The sequence below is a fragment of the Ciconia boyciana genome, chromosome 2, assembly GCF_034638445.1.
Source record: "Ciconia boyciana chromosome 2, ASM3463844v1, whole genome shotgun sequence".
NCBI classification, from domain to species: domain Eukaryota; kingdom Metazoa; phylum Chordata; class Aves; order Ciconiiformes; family Ciconiidae; genus Ciconia; species Ciconia boyciana.
Window position 1 is genome coordinate 32,754,922 of NC_132935.1, and position 13,013 is coordinate 32,767,934.

General features: G+C 46.8%; 1 protein-coding gene across 1 annotated transcript; it reads left to right on the forward strand.

Moving 5' to 3' along the window:
* Positions 1-1,053: 1,053 nt before the first annotated feature.
* On the forward strand, positions 1,054-4,489 carry HEY1 (hes related family bHLH transcription factor with YRPW motif 1). The gene is made up of 5 exons (XM_072851218.1): positions 1,054-1,361; positions 1,493-1,568; positions 1,646-1,729; positions 1,845-1,926; positions 2,753-4,489. The coding sequence occupies exons 1-5, from the start codon at positions 1,159-1,161 to the stop codon at positions 3,334-3,336; spliced, it is 1,029 nt and encodes a 342-aa protein (XP_072707319.1). The 5' UTR covers positions 1,054-1,158; the 3' UTR covers positions 3,337-4,489.
* Positions 4,490-13,013: the final 8,524 nt, after the last annotated feature.

Below are 13,013 nucleotides of genomic sequence, written 5' to 3' on the forward strand. Positions count from 1 at the left end.
AAGAGTACGCCCTCATTTCACCTGTCCCATTTTGCCAGTACCTCAGCCTGAGAAAGCTGGCAGAATGAACAGGACTTGTGCTGGGGAACACGGCAATTTGGGGGAATACGGCATCCAGACTCAGAGCCCTGCTTAGTGCAAAGCAGCATGTACTCACTGCGAGCGCGCCAGCTAGAACTCTGCACATACCACATGCAACGCTGACCTTTCCTGTCATCCCTTCTTCCTTGCCAGCAACTGCATAGCAAAGCACATTTGCTTACAGCCGCTTAAAAACTGTTCCTGCTTCTGCCCACCTCCAAAATACAGGCGGGGAGACAAGGAAAGGATTTGGCTGGCAGATTTGCAATTTAGAAAGGTGCAGTCAAGAGGGACGCCTTGATTTCCTTTGCACTGCCACCAAAGAAAAAACCCTAGCTTTAAGCCTCCTCAACTTTGGGGTTTAGCCACCCGTTTAACTCATTTTTTCGAAGGAGGGCAAGCTGCTCCCGCTCCCGCTTCCCCTTCTCCTCACGCAGCACGCCCTGGGCCCCGCTGCCGCAGCCTGCCTCAGGGAAGCGCTCCGCAGCCACGCCGGCCTCGGAAGAGGCAATTAGCCTCCACAGGCTACCGGCGACCCCGCCGTGAGGGCTGAAACCAACCTCGAGGGCGCCCCGGAGCTGCCCCGCTCGCTCCGCTCCGCACGGCAGCGGCACCGCCCGGTTCCCCAGCCCGGGACGTGCCCCCATCCCTGCCCCCCCCCCCCTTCCGCCGCCGGGGCCCGCACGCGGCGGCCGCCGCTGCCGCGCGCCGCCCCGCGCCAGAGCGCCGCCACCCGCCGCGCCCCGCGCCGCTTTCCCACGGCCGGCGGCGCGCGGCCGCACCTCCCCCGCCGCCCCGCTCCCAGCCGAGGGGGCGGGGCGCGGCGGCCGGCCGGCGGCAATTGGCTGAGGCGGGCGCGCCGGCGGCCAATGGGGGCGGCGGGGGCCGCGCGTGGCGGTGCTGGGCAGCGGGCGGCGGCGGGCGTGCTCTGCCCTGCTGCCTGCCGGCCCGTCTGCCCGCCTGCCCGCCCGCCGGCCGGCCGGCCCGCCCTGCTGCCTCCCTGCCGCCTCCCTGCCCGCCCGCTCTGCTGCCGGCCCGCCCGCCCGCGGCGGGTAAGAGGCGAGGCGTGGGAACGCCATGGGGGAGACGGGTGCTGGGCGAGGCGCGGGGCGCGCGCTGGGCGCCCTCCTCCCGCGCGCCGCCCGCCGCCTCCCCGACGGCCGCCCGCGCCCCGCCGCCGCCGCCGCCATGAAGCGGGCGCACCCCGAGTACAGCTCGTCGGACAGCGAGGAGCTGGACGAGGCCGTCGAGGTGGAGAAGGAGAGCGCGGATGAGAATGGGTGAGCGCAGGCAGGGTGGGCGCCGGGAGGGGGCCCGGCGCCCCTTCCCTCCCCTCGGCCCCGCGGAGCCCCGGCCCCCCTCCCCGGGGCGGCGGTGCTTGTGGTGACCGGTGTCCCGCTGCTCCCCGCAGGAACCTCAGCTCGGCCGCGGGCTCCATGTCTCCCTCCACCACCTCGCAGATCCTGGCCAGGAAGAGGCGCCGAGGGGTGAGTGCCTGCCGGCCGGCCGCGGCTCCCCTCAGCCCCGGCCCGCCCGCCCCCTGACCCCCCGCTTTCTGCCCTAGATCATCGAGAAGCGCCGCCGCGACCGCATCAACAACAGCCTGTCCGAGCTGAGGAGGCTGGTGCCCAGCGCCTTTGAGAAGCAGGTAGCGCCCAGTGACCCCCCGCGCCGCCTCCCCCCTGCCCCCGGGAGGAAGGGTTGCCCCTCTTTAACGTCTCTGGTTCTGCCTGAGAAGTTTCCTGCTTCCCCTTCTCTCCTAGGGATCAGCCAAGCTGGAAAAAGCAGAGATTCTGCAGATGACTGTCGATCATCTGAAAATGCTGCATACAGCAGGAGGGAAAGGTAAAGTTTCGTGCCTGACAGTGGGTCAGCAGCTCTGCAGAGAGCCTGCTGTGAGAGGAGTGCGTGCCCTAGCTTTTGGTGTGCAGTCTGCTGTGGGAGCGCTTGGAGAAAGTGAATGGAAACTCTCTTAGGTTTCGTCAGGAATTTGGGACTTTCTTCTACTTGACAAGATTTGCGGCATCGCTAGCACCGAAACATTTTACAGTGCTAGCTCCAGGTTGTTCTAGAGGAGAGTGATTATAAGTCTCTCTAGTAATGTGTCAGCACTGTGAAGTGAATCGGCTTTTGGCAACTTGGAAAACACAAAGTTTTTGTTGTTGTCAAATGTTTGTTTCTCTGACTTTCTGAAAGTTCAGAACAGAAACTAGAAAAAAAAAAAAAACAGGATGAAATGAGTAGTGAAGAGAATTAGCAAAAATGGTGAAATGCGCTTTTAGGAAAAAAGTACGGTGCCTGCAGAAGTCCCCTCTGATAAGTTAGGACTTGTGTTTCTAATGAATTTCACTGCGCTGTGGTTTCGCTTGCACTGGGGAGACATGAAAAGAACAAAAGTACTTTCCTCCAGTGGCAGTGTGCAATTTCAGTTTAAAAATGGCAGTCTGTGACTAGTCTTGGGACTTGCAGCATCACAGCACAGATATAAAAGAAAAGCTTGTTAGACAAAAAAAGAAAAAAAAAATGAGCTTGGCAGCTAATCTATGGTTGGGAATACTAACCACATCCAAGTGAAATATGCTTATAGGGGAGGGTGGAGTGGGGAGGCTACATGTAGACAATGACTAGAAAACAGCATCTTAAGACTCCATTCTTTGTCCTTTTCTCTTAGGTTATTTTGATGCTCATGCTTTGGCTATGGACTATCGGAGTCTAGGGTTTCGAGAGTGCCTGGCTGAAGTTGCTCGATACCTTAGTATTATAGAGGGTCTGGACGCCTCTGATCCTCTGCGAGTTCGACTTGTGTCTCATCTCAATAACTACGCCTCTCAACGGGAAGCAGCAAGTAGTGCGCACACCGGCATTGGACACATTCCTTGGGGCAGTGCCTTTGGACATCACGCTCACATATCTCACCCATTGCTGCTGGCTCAAAATGGGCACGGTAATACCAGTACCACAGCATCTTCCACAGAACCACATCACCAGACCCGAATTGCCGCCCCACATGCTGAAACTTCCTCACTCAGAGTGCCCCCAAATGGCAGCGTTGGACCAGTGCTCCCCGTGGTCACATCTACTACCAAACTGTCTCCTCCTCTTCTCTCCTCCATGGCATCTCTGTCTGCGTTCCCCTTTTCGTTTGGCTCCTTCCATCTCCTGTCCCCCAACGTGCTGAGCCCGTCTGCACCAACACAGTCAGCAACCCTTGGCAAACCATACAGACCCTGGGGGACTGAGATTGGGGCCTTCTAAGAACTGACTCTTTAGTAAGGGTGGGGAAGCCTACAAACCTAGCTGAGCTGGGTTATGCCACGCTTAAAGTTGAAGTTCTTAATAACTGGGACAAAGGTACAGCTTCACATTAACTGAGTTTGTCTAAAAACTGTCTCTTTGGATTTTTCTTCTTGTTTTCTACATTTTTGTATTAGCGTTTTTTTTTTTTTAAATAGTTGCTGAAGTTGTCCAAAAATAAAATTACAATAGTGGTTGTTAACACTTGTGTTAGATCTGTGCCAAGCATTTAAATCACTTTTGTAAACAGCTTGTTTCAAATGTTTCATTTTTCCTGAGTACGTCAGACCGCCTTTTTAGGAAGAGATATCACCTATTATTGTTAGCAATGGCCTAGTTTAGTTATTAATTTTTCCCAGACCACTCTTCTCAACATTAACAAGCTGTGTTTTTGTTAGTATTTTGACATTGAGATGTTCTATAAAGAATTACTTGTTTTGTAAACTATATCTGAGTCTTATATTTCTGAACAAAGCGTTGACAAATCAGATGGACCAGCTTGACCAGCTTTATCTAATTTCTGATGACATTTACTCACATCACAGAACCACTACGCTATTTCTTCCACCAAAAGGAGCAGGATGTGCTTTAGAGTAAACTCGAGAGTGGGGGAGGGTGCAAAAGCCAAATTACACACTATATTGGTGGTGGGTTTAGCTGCTGCGGAAGTGAAGGGAAAAAAACAGTTGTCACCTGCAGTAGTCTTCCATCCAGAGCTGGTCATATGCATACTCATTTCATGGGGCCAGATTCTGCTTTGAGTTACAGGGGAGTAATTATTCTATTACCCCATATTCTTGGGTAACTGAGACCAGACTCTTTCCCTCTGTGAACTTCAAATTTTCACCTGAAAGGAGTGATGCTGGTGTTTAAGTAGCCAATGGAATGGTACAGTGGGAACCCATTCAGTGCACAGCCTTGTTGCTTAACAGATGTATCCTAACCAGTTGATTTTCCTATTGCATTTTACTTTTAGGTGCAGTTCAGTGCCACTCCTTGTTTTGTAAGGGGTCTGCTGCATTCTTGTGTGCGTGAGAGTGTGTGTGTACGCGAGTATTTTGGTTGATTTCATGAGAACCTTAATCTGAACAGGTTTATCTGGTGAGTTCCACTGGACGGGGTTTGACTGCTCTTGTATTTGTGTTGTAGCTAAATAAAGGAGAAAGAACAAAGTATTTTAAATGACATGTTTGTCTGATATATATCAGTGGAGAATGGGTATCACGGGAGATGTCGAACAATTGCTACATTTGTATTTACTTTTTTCTCAAATATTATGGCATACTTAGCTACACTAGCTGAGTGCATAAAGAACTGCAGTGCTTCAGAATAACAGTTGAGGGAAGGAAAATGTAGGATACGTTTTGCGTGTCACTTTTACTTGCCTGGGAGTGTGTGGGCAGATAGCGGAGACACCAGGGTTACTGCTAAAGAAGAGGTTAAAGCTGCACTGCACCTGAATATTCTTACTGATTTGTGTTCATATTAAAAAGTGATAATCTTTACAAATGCAGAGTCCTTTCCTGTTTAACTCATGAAATCTTTATCTGTCCTATAGCTCTGTAACAAAGTTTTGTACCTAACAGTCTGGTTTAGCTCATGTTCAGTGCGTTAGTGCAGAATCTACCCAAGGTCTCCAGCTGATCCTATATTTGTTACTGAGCGGTATTATGAGCGTCTTAACGCTTTTCCTTAAGTAACAACCTGACAGGCTTACACGTAGATATGTTTTCTCCAGATGCGGTCCATCCTACCTGCAAATCTCTACCTGCAGAACATCAACAACTTCTGGAAGTTCCTCACTTCTTTCCTGTGCATTTGAATTTATAGCACACTTGTCTGGGTAAATGGCACTTCCTTGTCTGGATTTAGCTCTGCCAGAATAGCAGAAAGAGCTCAGCCCTGTGGGAGACGAGAGCTTTGTTTAAAGAGGGGCTCTCGGGCCAATTAAGGAGTGGCATTGATGAGAGGCTTTCTTGGAAGAAGGATTGCCGTGAGGCTGGAAAGAGTGGGAGGGCGTTCAAGTGCGTAACCTCGTTTTACCTTCCTCCTAGGCTGTAGGAGACCACTGCTAGAAATGAAACACAAAACCCTGTGGGAGCTAGAAATACATAGGTGTTATTGAGGAGAGATTATAGAGCATAGTATTTCATGTAGAAACATGAAATAAGAGGCTGTAAAATTCCAAATCCAGTTTCCTTTTCACAGTGTGTATTGTCTCCTGTTTAATTATGCTCTGCCCTGTCCCTAATAGGTTTTTATACCAAATTAACAACTCCTACCTAGAAGATTGCTATAGTGCATGCAACTATTCTTTAGATCTTTTAATAAATGGCAATGCTTCTCAGCCTTTTAATGGTTATTTCATTGACATTCAAATGACTTTGCCTGCCTCTAAATAGCTGGCTCTTTTGTGTAGAAAGACCCCTATAATTATTTTTGTCCCACTGTCCTGTTCTTGAAAGGACTTCAGAAGCCGAGAGTGCAATAAAAGTTTAGCTGCTGGTGTTTGTTTCTATATCCACTGCCTTTCCATTACCAATGGCAAAGGTATTAATGAAAAATACTAATTTTATTCAACTTTTGCAGTAAGTCTATATTAATTTTTAGAGACCCAAAATCTACTGATTGTTATCGTAGAAAGAGATGAACGAATTCTAGGCACTCACAAAAACTAGTAATTCAAATGAGAAAAGCATGTCCCAGAAGCTGAAGCACCAGGGTTGGAAGTCCAGGGCTGTGTTACTACTTGTGCTGCTAACCTAATAAATTATGCTTGGCAATCACTTAATCCATATCTGTTTTGTCAGCTGTGAAAAAGGGATGGCAGTGCTTGTTCTCCTTTCATCAAGAGACAGTGGTAGTTGGAAATTTTCTATGTGAATTATAAATGCTGTTGTTTCTCAAAAATGACAGTTCTGAGATGTTCTGCTATTTTTCTTTCCTATAGGATGCTAGGTTTCTAAAGACAAAACTGAGAAAGGCAAAATAAGGTTGCTTCTATAGACAACAGATATCTCCTGAGCCCAAAACATTTACATGTTTACCCTATTGCAAAAGAGCAATTCAGGAGCACAAGCTTAACCAGAGGGATACCAGAGAAGAAAGGAAATGCTTATGTGACTTGATCCCATGACCCCCCAGCTACCTTCAATTGCTTTGGATGGACTGTGTCTGCCCGGAAATCCTCAGGCTAAAGCTTTGTGTGGGATGTAAGATGATGTGGTATTTCATATAAGCTAATATTATCTTCCTTTATCAAGGAAGCTGGATTTGAGTGCAGAATAAACTTAAGAGGCTGGTAAATGCTGCATAAAACCAGACACAAACCTTTGGAAATCCATTCTGTGCTTTGGCTTAAAGGAATAGCTCATGAAAGTGACATTTTTTAGCTTTTGGAAAGAAGCTGTCAGTAGTTCTTAAGACAGTTTCTGTTCAGAGCTCCTGTCGTAACGCTAGTAGCATGACAGAGTTTATTAGGATCATGCTGAAAACCCCATGAATCCTCACTATTGCTCTCTTCACTCACACATCAGCATGTGAGTCCCCAGGTGACAGGAGCCTTCCTAGACTATTGCATAGTGGTGGGAAGCCTGCCAGGTTTTTTTCCAAGCAACAAACAAGCCCAAGTGAGCAGAGATAAACTGAAATCCTTCTTCCTGTTTTATATTGTGTGCATATTCACAAGCGCTTCTTGCCAGAGACTCCCAGTTTGGATCGTAACATACTCTGTACAGAGCTGGAAGTCTGTAGTGAATAATGTGGACGTCATGGTCTTTGTGCTGGAAGGCAACAAAAATGATTTACAAAGCCCTTTTCTGAGGCCGTACATGAAAGGTTGCAGAGATGGGTTGTGGTACTTGTGACTCAGGACGCTAAGGCCCCAGCCTACCCAGCCTCGTAGGGCAGTGTGTGCTTTGCCTGTAACTGAATGCCTCTCTCTCCACTTGCCCAGCTTATAAATAAAAATTAGAACAGTCCCTTTCTTCTGGAGCCAGAAGATGCAGGCATTGACTCATGCTTGCAATATAGTAGCTTGACTGCGCTAATAAATGTTGAAATGCCAATGCCTAGTAAGATACAGATACTTGAAAGTGTCTTTTGGGAGTCTGAAGTGTTCATTTGGTGAAAGCTTTTATTAAGGAAGTGCTTGGGTATTATATGTTGTTCTCCCTTATTCCAGCTAGTCCCACGCAATTTTTCTCTAGCAAATTCTACTAATTATTCATGCAGCTTGAGGGAGTGGACCAAACTGCCTTGCTTTGACCCGTGCTGTGTGCAGGCTGCCCAAGCCTTCCCAGCAGAGCAAAGTTCATAGACAGAGGTCCTTTTCCAGCTGTTTTTTCTTTTTTCTTCAATACATCATGTAACACAGCTGTATAATGCTGGAAGGGCTTATCCAAGCACTCAAAACAGCTGAGCACTAGGGGCATTCTGCCCTGCTTATACAGCCCTTAACCACACTACATTGCTTGGACCTTTCCAGAGTCTTTTACCAGGCCAACTTTCTTCAGGTGAAGCCTCCTGGAAAGGAAGGGGTGGTAGCTGGAGCCACTTCTGCACATCTTCTGCACTGCTGCTCTTCGGGGCAGCCTCAGCACAGGGAGACCTCTGCAGACCACTCTCTTCTCTCTGCATTGGAAAGGCTTCTTGGAGCTTTCCAGGTGGCTTGTGTTTCTCCAAGGTAAGCTGTAAAATCTAGGTACAGACAGTGGTAACAGGCTGAACACTGACAGTACGTGCATTTCTCTGTTTTGCGCTGCTTTCACAGAAGAAAGGATGTTGGGAATAGAAAAGTTGGTGGGACAGCTCTGTGAGAGAATGGCAGGGAGCAGGAAGGAAGGCTGATGTGCAGGATCAGAGGAAAACTGAGGCTGTGAACAGATGAATGAAGAGTTGCATTGTTTGCATTGCCTGTTGCAAAGATACGGAAATAAGTGATGTCAGATGACAAAATAAGCTACATGCAAGTATGGAAATGATTCAGAGTGGGGAAGGTAGTACTCTTAGTATTCACAATTTTGCTCAGAAGCCAGAATCAGATGAGCAATGTACAAAGACTGAGGCACATAATTTAAAACCAGTTAGGTGCTGAAACAAAGTGTGTGTGAATGTCTTCATCGAATTTGATGGGTCATCTCACTGGCTAGGGAGGAACTAGGGCTCGGATGTACTATCGCCAGCTATAAGAATGCGTCACAACATGATTTACTGATTGCATTTGTACAATCTGGTCAAGTGAGTGTAAGGAGGTCAAGGAATTAAAGCATGGTCCGTGCACAAGAGGGGGCTTGTGATCCAACTTGACAGAGAATTTGAAACATCAGGATAACTGATATGAGCTCCTAATGACTGGCAGCCGTTTCCACAAATCACTCAGCCTTTATCAGCAGCTACCACCTAGCTGCTGGTGCAGCCGCTTAGCTCCTGGATTTTAGTATGGTGGTTTTGGGCATGTTTTAGCTATCTACATAGGTATGAGGTCTCCTTTGCCATCAGGTGAGTAGGGCAGGTGCATGTTCAGAGCAGTAGTGGAAAACTAGCTCTTCTAGTGAAAGGGAGCACGGAGCCTGCTTCTGAGGTAAGGAACATCTGGGAGAGAGAACGCAGAGTTGCTAACTTGCTTCGTATTATATATGTGCTATTGATAGTGCAGATAATAACTTGGTAATACTGCTTCTTATTATCACCAAGCCTGTCTTCTTTAACAGAGAGGCCATTTCAGAGGCTGAATTTCAATATCAAAAGTTGAAATGAGAATAATTGTCATCTGTTGTTGTTCAGCAATGGTTATGTAAAAGTTTGTGGGATTGGATGGGGATTAAAAATGCAGCAAAGGGAACTAAAGTGTGTGCTGTAGGAACTCTTACATGCTACACAGCAGGTAGATCTGTTTTTTACTTCATTGGGAAAACATCGATTTGATTGAACAATGTTCCCTCTATAATGTAGATGCCTAACTGTCTGTAGATTACCCTTTTGAATTTCTCTGGGATTCATTGCGTCTTCTATTAAGAGGAAATTATCAACAACAAGAGGAAATCCTGTACTAGTACTGAATAGTCCTTATTTTAAAGGTACTTCCCTTCTTGTGGGAATTGTATATAATCAGAACAACGCTCCACAAACCAGAAGAATTATTTTAGAAGGAGACGGGTCAGCCTTTTATTTAAAAAGTCTGACGTTATTGTACATAAGAAAATCAATTGTTAGAGTGGATGACATTCTTCCACGAGCTGCCTGTGCTTCACAAAGGTGGGGCAAAGTTGAAGGCATTGGTAGCAGGAAGTTTGGGCTCCTTAGAGACTTTCATGTTTTCTGGAGCACGCAATGATAAAATTACTCTTTTTCTTCCCAAAAGTAGCACCAGGAATAATAATGATTAAACTTTACCCTGCTAAGAATTGGAGTAGGTGGAGATGCGAATGGTGCACATACCTGTTGGACAAAAACAAATATCCATCAAGCTGGTGTGGGCAGGGGTAAGGTGCATTAGTCAGGAGTATGTTGGCCATGCAAGCAGAAAGAGCAGCTCTTTTGAAGATAAACCCTTCCCTTCCATTAGGTTTCTGAGATCTGGCACTCTGTACTTCAGTTCCAGCTGCACAGACCGCTTCCACCGCATAAACCAGTACGGGCTGAGCAAGGGGCAGCCACCTGAAGCCAGGGGCTGAACTGCCACGTGGCTACAACTGTGTCCCGAGATTTGGGGCACCAACTCAACCAAGCACATTGAGAGGCGTGACTGTAGATCAAAAGCTAAATGGTTGTCACTCTCTCACCTGTTAAATCCATGTCTGTTTCAAAGGAGAGGATTGAAATCCTACGTACTGCCCCCAGCCCAACCAGCCATGAAGCTGTGAGAGCCCTGAATGAGTCAGATACTCATTGAAAGAAGTTAAAGCAACATCTATTATGGGGCTTTAAAAATCTTTGGGTTGTTGTTTTTTCAGGCAACATTTGTCCAATTTTTATCTCCTCTCTGGGAAGTAAGAAGGCTCCCTGCTTCTTCATGGTGCTGACAGAGGTCTGCAGGACTCTTTACACAGCCCCCTCAGGCCCGACCTCATCCTGCCAGTTAACAGACTGAAGCCTCATTTTCCACCCCTGCAGCACAGCAACATCCCAGGCTGAAAGCACAGCTTCGATGACAGGGCTGGCTGAGAGCCACAGGGGCCCAAGACTGGGAATTCCCATGGCCTGCCCCCAGGGACAAAGCTGAAGGAGTGACGCATCAGGTTTCCGGGTAGAAAAATCCCTGCTTTGCTTTTTTTTTTTTTTTTTTTTTTTGTTTTGTTTTGTTTTTAAACAGCATCAATATCCTCATAATGTGCTATCCAGACAGTCTGACTTCATGCATTTTTTAAGCAAAAAGGGAGTAATAATGAGATTATTCTTTAGCTTTCATTTTGGCTGTATACTTTCTAATGCAAAAAAAAAAAAAAAGGTTCAAAATCCCTTCTTATTGCCAGGTCCTCTGCTAGGAAGCACAGCCTTCCCTCCATACTATTTTCATTGCCTTGTGTGAGAGAGAAACCCAGTCTGTATCAAACAGTTGCTAAGAAAGCTGTGATTCAAGCTTTATATAATGAAATACTTTTTATAACACAGTCTATTGGGAAACAGCCTGTTCAGCTATCTGCATTGCATTAACTTTTATAAGGCAAAACTCCCATCAGAAAGGAGATTTTTATGAGATTGTATTTGACATATCTCAAACAAGGTTCCTTTAACAACTATGCCTGCCTGACTGAAAAAAGCTAGGGAAGACTTTGCCAGGGGCTAGTGCCACCTCAGATTTAATTTTTTGGCGACAGTGTCTGCTTCTCACTCATTTGTACTAGCAGAACTGTTGCAACAGTGCTGTTAATCCTATGGGACAGTGAGAGATGATTAAGATAAATTTGTACACAGAACTTGTACCCAGCATCTAGCCCCACTTTGTTTCAAGATCACAGAAGCTGCAGAATGAAATGCATGCCAGGGGAGTGGGTAGGGTACAGGGGAAAAGTTGAGACCCCTTTTATGTTGAAGCTTGAGTCTAAAGAGGAGGTTTTTATTAATAAGCCTCCTTCTCCCTATCCCCAGGGCTTTTCAGTCTCAGCACTATTACATTTGCTCCCCCAAAGTTAAGTGATATTTGCAATGTCCCATGGAGGTGTAGCACTACGTTCTGGGTAGGGAGCTGGGACTCAGCTGAAAATCAGATAGTTGATTGAGTTGCTTGGCTGAGGTGTTTCAAACTGGGCTGTTTTTTTTCTTCAGGACTTCTGCAGCAGTTCCTGGATTCGAAGCACAGCTGCTCTTGACTTTCTGGAAGCCACAGAGGGTGAGTACTTCTTCACATCAGACTGAGCTACTTCCCATGTCAGAGTTTCAGGCAATGAAGAGCACCGGGAACCTTTAGGAAAAATTTTCGTAGTCTCTCACAGCATTTAAGTAAATGAAAGCAAAAAAAAGAATCCAGTTCTCACAGTACCCTTCAGTACCCTTAACTGTTAGACTGTATTTCACACTCCAAAGTCTCCTAACACATTCAACTATTTCAGCAACAACTAGACCCCTTCACTACTCCCTGATGAAAGAAAATCCAGCCAGCGGTGGGAATGAAACAGATTTCTTAGGCAAAATTAATACTCCCCTTAGATGTGTTTCTCTGTGTTTGACTTCAGAACTCAACACTGTATTTTTAACACAGTCTTTTGTGTATAATGTACTAGGTCTTAAATAAATTATTTGAAGGCACAGCTTCCCTTACGATGTCTCAGATCATCAGGCGTATGGTTCATCAGTAGGGCTGAAGGTCTTGGATTTGCTACTTAGACCCCTTCAACTGGGAGGGATAATTGGTGACACATGTAGATTATCTTCATGTGGACCAGACCTAGAGCAGAGCGGATTTAAGGGAGAGAAAAGTATCCACTTGGGGAGCTCTGTGTGTGTGTGATGGTGGGGGATGCAGAGCTGAAGGCTCTGTTGAGATGGCACAGATTGCCAGTGTGGCGCTGGGTCATGGTACGGACATGGGGAGGTGCAAGCTGGCATCCCAGTGGAAAATCTTGCAGTGACAAAAACGTCTGGGAGGTGAAAATTGGCAGTTAGAGTGCAGCTTTGGGAGGAGTTAAAGGCATGAAAGGAAACTGGTTGGGACTGTGGAAAGAGGTTAGGGTTGAGGAAAGGCTTGTGTGTGAAGGGAGAGGATACTCCCCTCAATCCTCCTCATTTGCCAGAAATGTCACAGCGGTTACCAACCCTGCGTGACTCATCAGTAACGTGGACATGAGAGGTAGGATCACCATCAGTTGGGCTGGATCTTTATTCCGACTTAAGTTGTCTCTATTCACGAAATGAACGTAATTACCTGGATGAGAAGCTGGCAATAAAACATTGCTCCTTTTGTACAAGGTGGCTCAGAACCTGACTTGCTGCTGACACAGCTGTGCTCTTACAGTCTTGCCTGGGCATAAGCAGTACCGTAGTAGATTTTTTTCCCTAATTACTTGTTTTCCTTCTGTTGCCTCTCTAGTTTTGCTGCCTGATACCAGCAACAATCACAAATGTGTAGCACTAAATAAACAACTAGATGCTTCAGTGAAGCATTTGTGCCTACACATGGCTCAGTTACTTCAAATGGCCAA